Source organism: Schistocerca americana, chromosome 4, assembly GCF_021461395.2.
Source record: "Schistocerca americana isolate TAMUIC-IGC-003095 chromosome 4, iqSchAmer2.1, whole genome shotgun sequence".
NCBI classification, from domain to species: Eukaryota; Metazoa; Arthropoda; class Insecta; order Orthoptera; family Acrididae; genus Schistocerca; species Schistocerca americana.
Window position 1 is genome coordinate 760,711,314 of NC_060122.1, and position 15,643 is coordinate 760,726,956.

General features: G+C 37.2%; 1 protein-coding gene across 2 annotated transcripts in view; it reads left to right on the forward strand.

Annotated features, from left to right (window-relative positions):
* Window positions 1-15,643, forward strand: part of LOC124612269 (OCIA domain-containing protein 1) — a 52,244-nt gene that overhangs the window by 16,758 nt on the left and 19,843 nt on the right. The window contains exons 4-6 of one of the 2 annotated variants that reach the window (XR_006979519.1): window positions 1,393-1,544; window positions 3,961-4,078; window positions 6,657-6,874. Coding sequence is in view for 1 of the 2 variants with exons in the window: in XM_047140364.1 (XP_046996320.1) it covers window positions 1,393-1,544; window positions 3,961-4,078; window positions 6,657-6,795 (409 nt within the window). In the remaining variant the exon portion in view is untranslated. The remainder of the gene's footprint in view (window positions 1-1,392; window positions 1,545-3,960; window positions 4,079-6,656; window positions 6,875-15,643) is intronic. The other variant, XM_047140364.1, reaches the window with a different exon arrangement.

Genomic DNA, 15,643 nt, shown 5'->3' on the forward strand with positions numbered 1-15,643 from the left:
AAAAAAAAAAAAAATTAAATATAAATGAAATGATAAAATTTGGTATGGTTACTTACTTCTATAGGGAGAACAAATAAGCTGTGTTATACAAATCAGTGCAACATGCTGTCGTGACTTCCTAAAGTGTCAGTTCTAGCTTTCTGCTCGATAGGCATTTTGTGCCACGGGAAGTTGTAAAAATCTTGACTGCTTGGTGCTCCACAGCTCTCAGATATTTATAATAATAAACAAGAAGTTGTGTTACAGTATGTATGAAGTCCGTAGCAAATCCCACTTTTTGATCTGCAGTGGTTTAGCAGAAAATGTTCCATATACACTTAAAAATGAAAGTTGTGGGAAACACAGAAAAAAGATTTTATTAGTATTTGTGACAGAAATAAGTTCTTTAATGTTGGCCATCACCATACATTTGATCTTTTAGGTCTTCAATGCAGCTCTCTTCTTCTAGTATGATCCTTCCGGCATTAACTTTTGCCAGTATCCTCCTCTGACGTTACACACATCATCAGTCTTTTTCAGTGGAGCAAATTGCATCAAATCCTAGTCTTGTAAGAGTCCCGATTCTTCCAGTGTCAGCATCATCAAACACCAAACAGGCATCATATGAGGAATTTTAGTAACAGTAGCTGGGCAAAATGTTTTTTTAGGGTGTCTCTTCTAAATGAGGTTTCGGGTTCCATCATGTTTGCATTTCTGTAGTAAATCGTAATTAATGACATGGTCAATGGGCTGACAGCCTTCTGTACTCTGCAGGTGTCTTCCCTGATGCGAGGAAGTAATTAAATATTGCAAACAATGACAGAGTTGTGTAAAAAAGGGTCAAGTCACTGTGCATTTGTTGGTACTAGATGGCTTTTAAACCATTTATTGTACAAATTACATTCTGACAAATGTAGACAACAGTTCCAACATGCCACAGAACTTTCTAGTTAAAAAAAGAAAAAAAGACTAATTTATGTACATCCCTCCTTAAGTCTATAAATGTTTTGACATTTTGTGCTATCTCTGGTGATGGCTTTATTATCATCAGTATTATTAATACTATTACTATTATTATTATTATTATTATTATTATTATTATTATGCCTCACGTAAGTTATTTAATGCCAACAGTGTCATATGTAACAGATTGTGACCAACTTGTCACAGTTGCTGGAGTTGAAACACTATTTACCATAGTACAAGACTTTATATGAGTTGTAATAAAGTCCCAGCCTAGAGGTAATATATATCTATTGAAGAGACACGGTCTAAACTACTGCTTCAACCCTTTGAGAAAATGAGGTTCAGAAAATACTGTGATTCAGGAGGCGAGTAGTTCATTCTCATTGAGTAATTATCTTTCATGTAAACCTTTTGAAATATTGAAGATACCATTTTTTGGTGTTGCAGACTAACAATGGATCCAAGTTTTGGTGCTGGAGTGTCATTACCAACATTTGGAAGTTTGGATACATTCTCAGATGTAGGACCACAACATGACTTGGATTCTGGATACCCAGTGAGTGAAGGGTTAGATGATACATACAGGCCAACTCTTGACTGTAAGTAGTTTTCACATTTTCATGGATTAATGAATGAATAAAAGCCTGTTCATTACCTTTGTGATTTCTTCAATTTTCTTAATGGGGTAGAACATTTCAAACGGTACAGTGTATGGAATGTACTGCAAGCATATGGATTTCACCTTATACAGCTTTTCCAGTTAAATACCAGTCTCACTTTAATGTTTTCAGCTGGATCCTGATAACCATATTATTTCCCGTATAAAAAGTCTCCCACAGTCTGGCAATAGGGTCCTGATTTAGGAGCCAATTATCAGGTCAATTTCTTGTTATTTGTTAGGAAAACATACACTGGTAATAATCAGTTGCAGTTATTTATAGAAGACAATATAAACCATTGAAGCATATCTGCAGAGAATAGGTTTACATTGATTTTGTGATTAAATTTTGCTTTGCAGTAAATTGCAGAGGTTACTTTACATCCAAAATGGATCTTCTGGTAAAGGCTTCGTAGAAAGAAAGAATATTTGACCCTCAATGAAAAATATTTTTAGTTCAAATACGGTAAGAAAATGAGTCACTCTCACTTCAGTTTGTATTCCTTCAGTGTAAGAGCCAACTAATGAGTTCTAGGTGAAGGCGGTGTGGTGTAATGTAAAATCATTCATAAGAATGCAGTTACTTATTTAAGGACTGCACCATCACAGGTTCACCTACCGTGAAGTAAAAGATACTAAATGTAACAACAGAGGCAGCTGTCAAAGTGGATTAGACTGGTGGGTTTGATGTGAACAGAGACCACCATCAAAAGTAGTGTGATCTGGAGTAATATTGTAGATTTACTGAGAGTAGGCAAAATGAACTAAGTAGGAATCTGAAAACTGATCATAAACAGCAGAGGGAGGGAGTGAGAGGGGGGGGGGGCAACAAATAGGAGTGAATAAGTATATGAGAACAATTACATCTGAGAGCAAGTGAACAAAACAGTATAAGAAATAAATCTGCAGTTGTGTTTTAAAGAAGACTGTTCCCAAGAAAATGTGAGGTACACGAGATAACAATTGAAGACTGCTTGCTGACAAAGAGGAGACAAATGCCCATGAGCAAGGTTGTGCAATTTTAAGACACCGGTCTCACATTCACGAGCAAGACCTTTCAAATTCCTGTCCCACTATCCAGATTTAGAGTTTTCATTGTATCCTTAAGTCATTTCAGATGAATGCTCGTTTGGTTTTTTACAAGGATGTGCCCTATTTCTACCCCATTTTTCTCCAGTCTGAGCTTAAACTCCATCGTCAGTGGCCTCAAAGTCAGTGGGATATTGAACCCCAGTGTTGCTTCCTCTGACAGGTTTACATAAGTAAGTCTAGCCTCAGTGTCCGGAGACAGTGGTCGTTGTGTGTGAGTTGTGGTTGTGTGAATGTGTGTGTTCTCTACTTCAGAAGGAGGCCTTTTGGCCGGAAGCTCAAATGTATAGCAGTCTTATTGTTGTGCTTCTCTGCAGCTCAACATCTCTATATGGTCAGTAGCAATGTACCCTTTTTGTAATGTTGTTATTTCATCCCGAATTTTCCATTGTGGGACAATACAAAATACTGATAAAGAAACAAAATGTTGTCAGCCTGTTGGTCCTATTTAGGTACATATTTTCAATATGTCTTAACTGGTAATGAATGCTTTTGCACAATTTATTTGTGAAGTACACTGTTTTGACCATATTGCTCTTTCCCATGAATAGTTACCATGGCTATGTGCAATAAATGTAGAGATTATCAATCCAGTATAGTATCTCAGTCATTGCAAACACAGCATAAATACTAATTTTCAACAAATTAAAATCCTCCTGTACTTAAGCACGACACTGCCCTGTTTTCTAAATCATTTTCTGTATCAAGAACCTGACTTTGGAACAGTCTTCTTCAAAATATTAGAGAAATTAAAATCCTTTCGAACTTCAGAAGATATATAATGGCCCACCTCTTCCAAATTCTCCTCTGCAGCTCACTCTTGTTCAGCCTTTCCTCCTCCATATTTCCCCTCCCCTAGTCTACAGAGTTTTCTATCGAAAGTCTCTTCTTTCGAAACAGCCATTGTCAATTTCATTTCACTCTACTCCTCTCTCTTCCATTTCTTTCAATACCAAACACGGCTTCAAAAGTGCATAATTGATCAGTATCATTCTTAGTGCCTCCATTAATTATTATTATCATAATTGCCAACTATTATTTTTTATTAATAATGGAAATAATTATCTGACCGTTATGTAAATTTTTTGTGTGTTATTCCTCGGCAGTTGTAAGAGAGGGCTCCTAAGGCCTTAATCTGATCAGGCTAAGTAAGCAGTAAATAAATAAATAATCTGCTTATCCTTCAACATTGTCACAGACCATGACCATGTCATATATTAAATGTGCAAGAATTAAAGCCAGCCTCTCTATTTTCATTTGTGTTTTAGCACCAGCATTTGAAGAAGAGATGCCTCTGCCTGAGGCACAGCAGCGTTCTACAACATATGAAGAACTGCGTAGGAAGAACAGAGAAGAATATGAGCAAAAGAAAACAAAACCATACAGGTATAGCAAGAGATGTTTCAAGAGTTTTGTGCACAAAAACCACTTTAAGAACATGGATTAAAATGTTTCGCGCTATGTATTGGATGATGAAGCATCAATGTGTTAACCCCCATTTCATAAAGACTGGCTTTCAGTTCTGTTCTTTTTCCTTTATCTTACTTACAATAAGAGGTAACAAAGAGTATAATATTTTCAAGAAACAAATTCACTGTTTTTGCCGCCACCTCTCTCTATTGGCAACCCACCATTTTCTTCGGTTTTAGTTGATAATTGAAAGTACAATACTCACTAATCACTGTTGAATCCATTTCATGTTGTACTTGCTATTACATGTCATGTTAAGGTTTCTTTCATTTTATATTTGTAAATGGAGCATGACAAAAATTGCGACTTAAATGCCTCTGTACACACTCTTACTAGTCTAATTTTGGGAACAGTTCATAGGGAACTCTAGTGTATTCTCAGATTCTTCACTTAGTATTAGTCCATGGAGATTTGTCAGTAGGTTTTCACATGATGTTTCAGAATAAAATTCAGTTGTCAGTTGCAAATCCATTTATATTTTACTTTATTGGTTTCGAAAAATTAATTTGTCATCTTCAGAAGCCTACAAAATAAAGAATGTTATAAAACTTCAAACCTTGGCTAAACATATATGCTAAGTACAAAAAAAGTGTGTTACAGAAACTTACTTAGTATTGATTTAGCAGATATCAGTATCTTCTTTGTAGAAGTGTGATGCCATGATATGTCCAAAAATGTGTGTATTATATTTGATTGTATTAAACACAAATTGACAAATAGATGATTTACAGAACTAAATCATCTATGTACGTGTCAGTGTGTTGTGCCAGCAGCAAGGAACATTTTATAAAAGCTTGTAAAAAGTATAATTAAGGTATACAAGGAAATTGTATATAATACTTGTGGGAAAACATAGCGCACAGTTCTTATATATAAAGGGAATGGGCTAATTTTCACATTTTATGAGATATGCCGTGCACTCAAAATAGTGTCTCTTTTTAATACAATTTGATCATTCAACAGAGCTTGTGAATTGAGGTGGGAATGTTTATATATTTCAAATTCTTCTAAAGAGTTCATTTTGTAGCCCATGTGAACTATATGCAAAATTTCCATGTTGTGCGAGGATGGAGGAGGAAGAAGCTGTTTTTAGATTTTGAGATATCCTACAAAAATGGACTTACATGAATTCTCACTTTCTTTATTGAGCAAGTGATTCAGGTACTGTGAATTATCAATCTGTTTTTAAATCACATACCCACATATTTGGACGTATCATGGCATTGTGCTTCTGTGAAGAAGATACTGACATCTACTAAACCAATACTAAGTAAGTTTCTGTAATACACTTCTTATATTTTACATAAATGTATAGCCAAGGTCTGAAGATTTATAATATCCCTAACTTTTTAGTCTTCTGAAGATAACAAATTAATTTCTCAAAACCAGTAAAGTGAAATAAAAATATATTTGCAACTGACAACTGAATTTTATTCTGAAAGATATACTACAGTTGCTGAAAAATAACAGCTATGAATAAAGTGCTTTCACAGGATGGTAGGATCTGCCTTAAAGCATCTGCCAGTTCAGTTTCTTTCTGCTTTTCAGTGAAATGCTTCTGTGAGTGAAACAAATCTTTGAACATTTGTGATACTTTTCTTTGCACATGTTCAGTATTCATTGTTAAGTCCTATTTAAAATGGGTCCCACTCACTTCAGTGATGTGTTGCACAAATTACATGTAAGCATTTTCATTTATAGATGCCATATATTTTCCTGTTACACTACCAATTAATAAAGTATGCTACCTCCAAATTGAGCCTATGTGGTCATTCCATTTCATATATGTTCAAAATGTTACTCCCATTTATACCTATAAGTTAATTGGTTTTAGTTGTAACTCTTTGATACTATAGTCGTAGAATACTATGGTTTTGTATTTTGTGAAGTGCATAGTTTTACACTTGTGAATATTTGAAGCAAGTTAGCCATATCTGCAGCTTTTTGATACCTTATCAAGATCTCAGTGGATGTTTGTGTGGTTTTGTTCCTCCCGCCCCCTTCTCTCTCTTTTTTAGACAACTGCTTCACCTGGAGACAAAACATAATCTAAGGATACTTTTGATATTGTCTGTCAGGTCACTTAGACATAAATGAGCAATAAGGATCCTAAAACACTTCTCTGTGTCACAATTACAGTTTTTTCTATATCTTTTGTTTATCTGTAGCCAAGATAACATGCCCTTTCTACCTAGAAACCGTTGACCCAATCACAAATGTCTTTCAATACCCCTTTTGATCATTCTTTCATTAATAAGCTTTGATCTGATATGGAGTCAAATGCCTTTTGGAAGCCATATGTATGGTAACATGCTTGGATGGCTCTTAATTCTAGTTAGCGTGCCATTCTCCATAGACTTGTTTGTGAATGAGGAACTAATGACCTTGTAGTTTTGTTCCTCAGTCCCCATTTAACAAACTGTCATAAAAAGAATAGTCCCTTGTTTTTTTTCTTACCACATAAACTCTGTGTAATTTGTTGATTTTATTTCAGAGGTATAGCGGGTACTGATGAGGTGCCTACCGTAATTCGTCAACAAACACCATTGGAGGAACAGGCACCTAAAAGACCTACACCACCACCTTCTTGGAACAAACCAAAAAACAAATATGGAGATGTGTGGGAAGAATAACATGTAGGTTGTTAATTTTTTGAAGACTGTTATTACGTGTGTTACTGCTGAGCTATTCTGCACGAAACCATTTCACATTGTAAGTATTGGTAGAGAATATTCCAAGTCTCCTTGAATACACAGTATTAGTTTAAGTTGAATCTAAATGTTAATTCTCTGTTTATGAATTCTATCTCTCTCTCTCTCTCTCTCTCTCTCTCTCTCTCTCTCTCGTGTGTGTGTGTGTGTGTGTGTGTGTGTGTGTGTGTGTGTGTGTGTGTGTGTGTGTGTGTGGAGGGGAGATCTGTAGAGGATCATCAAAGAACAAGTTATTACTTTAACTACTAGCATTTGGATTGATATTTCATACATCTGACGAAGCAGTCATTCGAAGATCCATCGGGGATTAATATCACGTACCTGTTATTCACAGGTGTTGCTGGTCTGTTTAGAGATATTGAATGCTAATAGTACATATGATCAGACTCTTGTTCAGTGCAAGTGAAGTGACAAATTCGAGACCTTATGTAATACCCTCTGCCTCCTGATGGAAACACAGATGTGTTTTGAGAGAGAGACTATTACCATGCTGCCATGGTGCTTGGAGATCATAACAAAATTGGTGTTACTTCTTATGTACGGTTGCTCAGTTATTTTTGACATGTAAGAGAACATTTTAATCACACCTGGCCTCTGCATTTGCACAGCTGCCATTAAAATGTTGTTATTGTCTGGTGTTTCATCTTATGGGAGCATATGATTGTTGATGGAAGTGAGTGGCTGAATAAAAGGAATTTCAAAGTGCTGATTTCTTCAATCAATGTGGTTGTAAGGAAGTATTCCTGTAAAGTAGTAGTTACTGGTTAGCAGCTTACTGTTTGTTTCATTTGAGAAATGATAGCTGGTCTGAAAATGTTTCTGTAGGTCAGCTATTTATGGCTAGCACCTTTAAACTTACAACGATGTGCAGTGTTTTCTGACAAGTGCTAAAGTGTAATACCTGCCTGGCACATGCATGTAACCTTCGATAGGGTTCAACGTAGCATTTATTTTATCAGATCTTATTTCATAACTGTCGCTAAGAAAATTAGAAACTAGGTACCTAAAGATGTAACATCTATGTTTGATCAAATTAGCATCCAGATTTTGGAAACACATAGAAAGTTCAAAGAATTTATCTCTCTTACCGAAGTGTATTACAATTAATAGTTGTTAGTTGATTCATTAACTACTATTGTTCCTTTAGTAACTTTGAAGAAAGAAACAAAATTGACACTTGACAACTGAAAAATAATGTTATAATGAGGTAAAATCCATCATCATTTTTGATAGTGTCCACAATAAACTCAGACAAAGTGTGTCAGTTATATCATTCTAAGTTCAAATAGCAGTCAAGATACTTATCAGATGATTTTTATTATTCTGTTTTAGCTGCATTTCAACAAGTCTTGAAAAGACAATAGCCACTGGAACTGCATGTCACATTATACCCAAAAATAGAAAAAAATCTCAGCTTTCATTTCCCTTACCACTATTACTTAAAATCACATTCATTGGCCCAGATAGCGAAGATAAAGGCTCAAACCTTGTTTGGATTTGAGTCTTATTTATTTATTTATTTATTGTATGATGATACAGGGCTTGGCTCAAATACACAGTTTTAAGAGTATACTGTGTAAAAAATGACAAGCAAAATACAGGTACAGTATCAAATGTCCAAAGTATTATGCTAAATTATGTACACATTACACAAGTTCTTAGACTTCTAAGTCCAGTTGAGCCCTTCAGTTGATGCATGGTGGATGTCATTTATTGATCCCCCGAAGGCTCGTTTTGGGCAGTCACCAACAATGTGATATATTGTTTGCAGGGCAGCTCCACAGTCACAATCTGGAGATGTTGCCCAGCCCCATTTGTCCTTTAGATATCTGCAGTTCCCTTGTCCTGTTCAGATGCGGTTGATGGTTCTCCACTGGCATCTGGGGAGTGTGAAACCTGGAACTAGCATGAAAGGCTTTTCAACCAGATGACCGTTGAACACCGATGATTCTTCCCACTGACTTCTCCATACTTCGTTGATGTTAAAGTCGGAGGCTTGAAGATGTTGCGCAGTTCGCCAAGGTGGCTTTCTTGACTTCAGGCGCTGTTGTTCTGCTATTAATATATCGCTGTGTAGGGGTAGCTGGGGGTTCTTCCAGATCTTCAGGAGAGCATCTGATCTTTGTAGAGCTGGAGGTTGGATTTTACTTAAAACTGGTAGCCATGCAGTTTGAGTGCTATGTATGCAGCCTGTGATAAGTCGCATTGTCTAGTTGAGTTGCACATTTATCTTGCTACAGTGAGCACTGTTCATCCAAGTTGGACAACAGTATTCAGCGACAGAGTATGATAGTGCCAAAGCAGTTGATCTTAGGATTTGAGTGCTACAACACTGGAGGTACCAGCAAGCTTCTGAATGATATTATTATGGGTCTTCACTTTGGCGGCCACATTGGAGAGATGTTGTCGGGAAGTTAGAGACTTATCGAGTGTTATCCCAAGGTACTTCGGTGTGCTGCAGTACTTCAGGGTTTGTCCTCGGAGTTTAACTTCTGGTTCATAATCAGAGAGTGTGTTCCGTAGGTGGAATGCTGAAGTAACAGTTTTCTGAGGGTTTAGAAAACTGCTAAAGTCTTTGCTTCACAATTGAGTAAATTTGCTTTTTGCAGAATTAGCTGCTTTGTCATCATGTCTTCGAATGCAGCTTGTTGTAATGTAGCTATTGCATGAAGTGATTTTTGTATGGCTGCAGAATCTTTTCTTTCATATTTGATTCCAAAATTTAGTTCTTCAGAGCTGTTCCAGAAAACAAGTACTGTTTGCACATACTTCCCATGCTACTGAGTGCACGATGGTTGCTCATGCACAGTTACAGTTCATCGAGAACAAAGTAGCCTAGCCATTTTGTTTCATTATGTTAACATCTGAAATCATTATTTGTCAGTAATCATGTTCAAAACAATTGATTTATCTGCCAGCATAAAATTTATCATGAGATAAGTGAAACTTACCAAGAGAATGTGATGAGTGAAGGTGTGGTGTGAAAGTGGACTAAGGTGTTTGATGAAGGAAGGAAAAATATCCACAATGAGGAGTGCATCTACTGTCTTTCAACACTGAAGAATTGGTGTGCTGCATTGATGAATAGATGAACAACAATTTATGATGTGTCAATCTACTTTCAAAACACTTCATGATCTTTATTACATGCAATTGTAACTGAACATATGCACTAAAAAAAGATTGGGCACAAGATGGGCACTGACAGTAAAAAAGGGAAGTACAGGGACCAGCCTTTTGTGTTTTTTTGCGGGGTTATGGGACAGAAGAAAATGTATTTTGAAAAGGATTTCCAGAGGCAGAGACATGGATTTGTTACAAGACACCCAGAAGAAAATGACAGTCACTGGGATGGCTCCCTGAAACCAAGAAAGCAATGCCACCTCTTTCTATAAGGAAAATAAAGTGCACCATGTATTGGGAATGTGAGATTGGGGTGTATTTTTCATTCTTTTCCTGTTGGTGTTTATTTTGTAAGATTTGTATTGGGTCTTATACCAGCCCTAAGGGGAAGTTACGTCCCTGGCCAATATAACGGCAATATTTTGCCAACCCCAATACACCACCAGATGAAGGTAGTATTGCCTTTATCCCCTCTCCTTTTTGGTGGTCCGGATCCTTCTGTGCCACCTCCCTGTCGATACAACTGCGCTGAAGATAACTGGAATGCTACTGCAAGTTCTCTCTGTTGTGCTGCTAAATAAATAGCCACATTTCTCACAAACAGGGCTATATTTTGCCCAGCATTTTCATTATTCATAGTATGAAGGCTTTCACGACCGGATGACATATCTTCTGGTAAACCTTGCGGGATGTAAGGTCGTGGTCCACGAAACTCTTCAGCTCCTAACGTTTCGTCCAGTGCTTCGCTGGACATCTTCAGAGGGGTGTTTCTCCTCCGGTGAGTCTTGCCGACTGACGGGTCGGACGTCTGAGAGCGACTTATGTATCGTAGAAAGTGGGCGTGACCAGAGTTACACGTGATATGCAGAGATAACCTTTGTCAGAGATAAAACTTAACTATCGATCGTAATCTTGTCACGGATAAAACTGTCTAGCAATTCTGTAGTGCTACTGTCCAAATATCACTAAGTTTCATGGTATCTTCTTTCCGATTAAAATTATCCCTATGTTTATATATTTCAATTGCTTCTCTGCAAAGCCGTGGGTAATAGTTCGTCGTCGTAGATAAAATTTTTGTTTCTGAAAACTTCACTTGATGATTTCCTGGCTGAAAAGCGTGTTCTGCTACAGCCGATTTATCTGTTTTTCCTAATCGGCAAAGACTTCTGTGTTCTTTTAACCGTGTATTTACGCTTCTTTTTGTTGTTCCAACATAAACTTTACCACATGTACACGGAATTTTATATACGCCACTGGCTGATAGAGGAGCGCGTTTATCTTTTACAGACCGAAGAACATGACAAATTTTCTTCGTTGGTCTAAAAACAGGTCTAATATCATGTTTACTTAAAATCTTTCCAATCTGATCCGTTACTTTCTTTATAAAAGGGAGAGAGACTGTATTCTTCCATCGTTTTTCGCACTTGTCCTTAACCTTTTTGTTGTTTGGGTGCAGAATTCTGCTTACTTCTTTCTTTGAGTAGCCATTTTTCTCAAAAGCGTGCTTCAGATGTTTTAATTCGTCGTCTAGATACTCTGGCGTGCAAATCCGTCTGGCTCTGTCAACGAGACTTGTAATCACACCTCTTTTTTTGTTTTGGATGGTGGTTAGAGTTTTTATGTAAGTATCTGTCTGTGTGCGTTATTTTTCTAAAAATCTGTTGTTTCAAGCTTCCATCCGTCTGTCTCATAACTAAAACATCCAAAAACGGTATTTTGTTATCATTTTCTCTCTCCATGGTAAACTGGATTCTTGGATTTATATTATTAAGGTAATCAAAAAATTCGTCTAAGGCTTCTCTACCATGTGGCCAGACCACAAATGTATCGTCTACATACCGATACCAGCGAGATGGTTTCTTATCTGCTTTCTCCAAGGCTGACTGTTCGAATTTCTCCATGTAGAAATTAGCTACTGCAGGACCCAATGGGTTACCCATTGCTACGCCATTAAGTTGTTCGTAAAACTCATTATTCCACTGGAAATGACTGGAAGTAAGACAGTGTCTGAAAAGAGCAGTCAGATCTTCTGGAAAAATATCCGTTATAAAATCCATAACTTCATTAACTGGAATCATAGTAAATAAAGATACTACATCGAAACTTACTAAAATATCTTCAGGAGTCAGAATTAAACCTTCAATTTTCTCTATAAAATGACGTGAGTCCTTTATATATGAATCCGTTTTTCCTAAATATGGTTGTAAGCGAGTTGTTAGATATCTTGCTATTTCGTACGTAGGAGAATTGATAGCACTAACAATCGGTCTCAGAGGAAGGTCCTTCTTATGTACCTTGGGTAGGCCATAGAGTCTAGGACACATAGCTTCAGTCTTCAATAAAGCTCTTTTTTCTTCTTTTTGAATAGAAGTGGCCGATTTTATCAAATTATTGGTTTCCGTAGTACGTTGGCTGTAGGATCTTTCTTAAGTTTTTTGTATTGCCCTGCCGTTAAAAGATTCAAAATTTTGCTTTGATAATCTTCTGTATTTAAAACGACCGTAGCATTCCCTTTATCAGCAGGAACAAACACTATGTCTTCATCTGCATTTAAATCTCTCAGAGCCTTTCTTTCGCCATTGGTTAAATTACTTTCCAGAGGTTTACTGCGGCATAATACTCTAGTGGTTTCGATCCGGATTGCATTTGCAGTTTCTTTGGGGAGAGTACGTATACCTGCTTCTACATTTGCAATAATATCCTCAACAGGAACTTTCGGAGGTGTTATAGAGTAGTTTCCTCCTTTTGCAAGAACTGAAATTTCGTCTTGAGATAAAACTCTGTCTGACTTATTAATAACAGTTTCGGACATCACTATATTATTTGTAGATTCTGCATGAGTTTGTAACTTTTCGAACTTCTTCTTATGCCTTCTAGTAGTCGTTTCCATCATGGTTTCCATAGATCGAAATGTAAGGCAATCTATTTTATTCCATAGGGCTCTCTGTATCTTACTAGCAAGGAATAAATGTAACTGCAGTAACTTACGGTCAACAGAATCCATCTCTCGTCTTGTATAATGTATTCTCTCTCGAAGTAGTGCTGCTTCCGTATAATCAAATATCCGATGAACGCGGGCTGTCTGGAACATCCTCTTCAACTTTAGAAAATTCGGTATGGTAGACGAATCCCTACAACGCAACAAGAATGTTAAAGTACAAATTAAATGCGCTCGCTTCTTACGTAAAATTTCCAGGCGTCTAACTGATTTTGAGAATTGCTCCCCGTAGAGTCTTCTGATCATAGTATGAAGGCTTTCACGACCGGATGACATATCTTCTGGTAAACCTTGCGGGATGTAAGGTCGTGGTCCACGAAACTCTTCAGCTCCTAACGTTTCGTCCAGTGCTTCGCTGGACATCTTCAGAGGGGTGTTTCTCCTCCGGTGAGTCTTGCCGACTGACGGGTCGGACGTCTGAGAGCGACTTATGTATCGTAGAAAGTGGGCGTGACCAGAGTTACACGTGATATGCAGAGATAACCTTTGTCAGAGATAAAACTTAACTATCGATCGTAATCTTGTCACGGATAAAACTGTCTAGCAATTCTGTAGTGCTACTGTCCAAATATCACTAAGTTTCATGGTATCTTCTTTCCGATTAAAATTATCCCTATGTTTATATATTTCAATTGCTTCTCTGCAAAGCCGTGGGTAATAGTTCGTCGTCGTAGATAAAATTTTTGTTTCTGAAAACTTCACTTGATGATTTCCTGGCTGAAAAGCGTGTTCTGCTACAGCCGATTTATCTGTTTTTCCTAATCGGCAAAGACTTCTGTGTTCTTTTAACCGTGTATTTACGCTTCTTTTTGTTGTTCCAACATAAACTTTACCACATGTACACGGAATTTTTATATACGCCACTGGCTGATAGAGGAGCGCGTTTATCTTTTACAGACCGAAGAACATGACAAATTTTCTTCGTTGGTCTAAAAACAGGTCTAATATCATGTTTACTTAAAATCTTTCCAATCTGATCCGTTACTTTTACAGAATTGCTAGACAGTTTTTATCCGTGACAAGATTACGATCGATAGTTAAGTTTTATCTCTGACAAAGGTTATCTCTGCATATCACGTGTAACTCTGGTCACGCCCACTTTCTACGATACATAAGTCGCTCTCAGACGTCCGACCCGTCAGTCGGCAAGACTCACCGGAGGAGAAACACCCCTCTGAAGATGTCCAGCGAAGCACTGGACGAAACGTTAGGAGCTGAAGAGTTTCGTGGACCACGACCTTACATCCCGCAAGGTTTACCAGAAGATATGTCATCCGGTCGTGAAAGCCTTCATACTATGATCAGAAGACTCTACGGGGAGCAATTCTCAAAATCAGTTAGACGCCTGGAAATTTTACGTAAGAAGAGAGCGCATTTAATTTGTACTTTAACATTCTTGTTGCGTTGTAGGGATTCGTCTACCATACCGAATTTTCTAAAGTTGAAGAGGATGTTCCAGACAGCCCGCGTTCATCGGATATTTGATTATACGGAAGCAGCACTACTTCGAGAGAGAATACATTATACAAGACGAGAGATGGATTCTGTTGACCGTAAGTTACTGCAGTTACATTTATTCCTTGCTAGTAAGATACAGAGAGCCCTATGGAATAAAATAGATTGCCTTACATTTCGATCTATGGAAACCATGATGGAAACGACTACTAGAAGGCATAAGAAGAAGTTCGAAAAGTTACAAACTCATGCAGAATCTACAAATAATATAGTGATGTCCGAAACTGTTATTAATAAGTCAGACAGAGTTTTATCTCAAGACGAAATTTCAGTTCTTGCAAAAGGAGGAAACTACTCTATAACACCTCCGAAAGTTCCTGTTGAGGATATTATTGCAAATGTAGAAGCAGGTATACGTACTCTCCCCAAAGAAACTGCAAATGCAATCCGGATCGAAACCACTAGAGTATTATGCCGCAGTAAACCTCTGGAAAGTAATTTAACCAATGGCGAAAGAAAGGCTCTGAGAGATTTAAATGCAGATGAAGACATAGTGATTGTTCCTGCTGATAAAGGGAATGCTACGGTCGTTTTAAATACAGAAGATTATCAAAGCAAAATTTTGAATCTTTTAACGGCAGGGCAATACAAAAAACTTAAGAAAGATCCTACAGCCAACGTACTACGGAAAACCAATAATTTGATAAAATCGGCCACTTCTATTCAAAAAGAAGAAAAAAGAGCTTTATTGAAGACTGAAGCTATGTGTCCTAGACTCTATGGCCTACCCAAGGTACATAAGAAGGACCTTCCTCTGAGACCGATTGTTAGTGCTATCAATTCTCCTACGTACGAAATAGCAAGATATCTAACAACTCGCTTACAACCATATTTAGGAAAAACGGATTCATATATAAAGGACTCACGTCATTTTATAGAGAAAATTGAAGGTTTAATTCTGACTCCTGAAGATATTTTAGTAAGTTTCGATGTAGTATCTTTATTTACTATGATTCCAGTTAATGAAGTTATGGATTTTATAACGGATATTTTTCCAGAAGATCTGACTGCTCTTTTCAGACACTGTCTTACTTCCAGTCATTTCCAGTGGAATAATGAGTTTTACGAACAACTTAATGGCGTAGCAATGGGTAACCCATTGGGTCCTGCAGTAGCTAATTTCTACATGGAGAA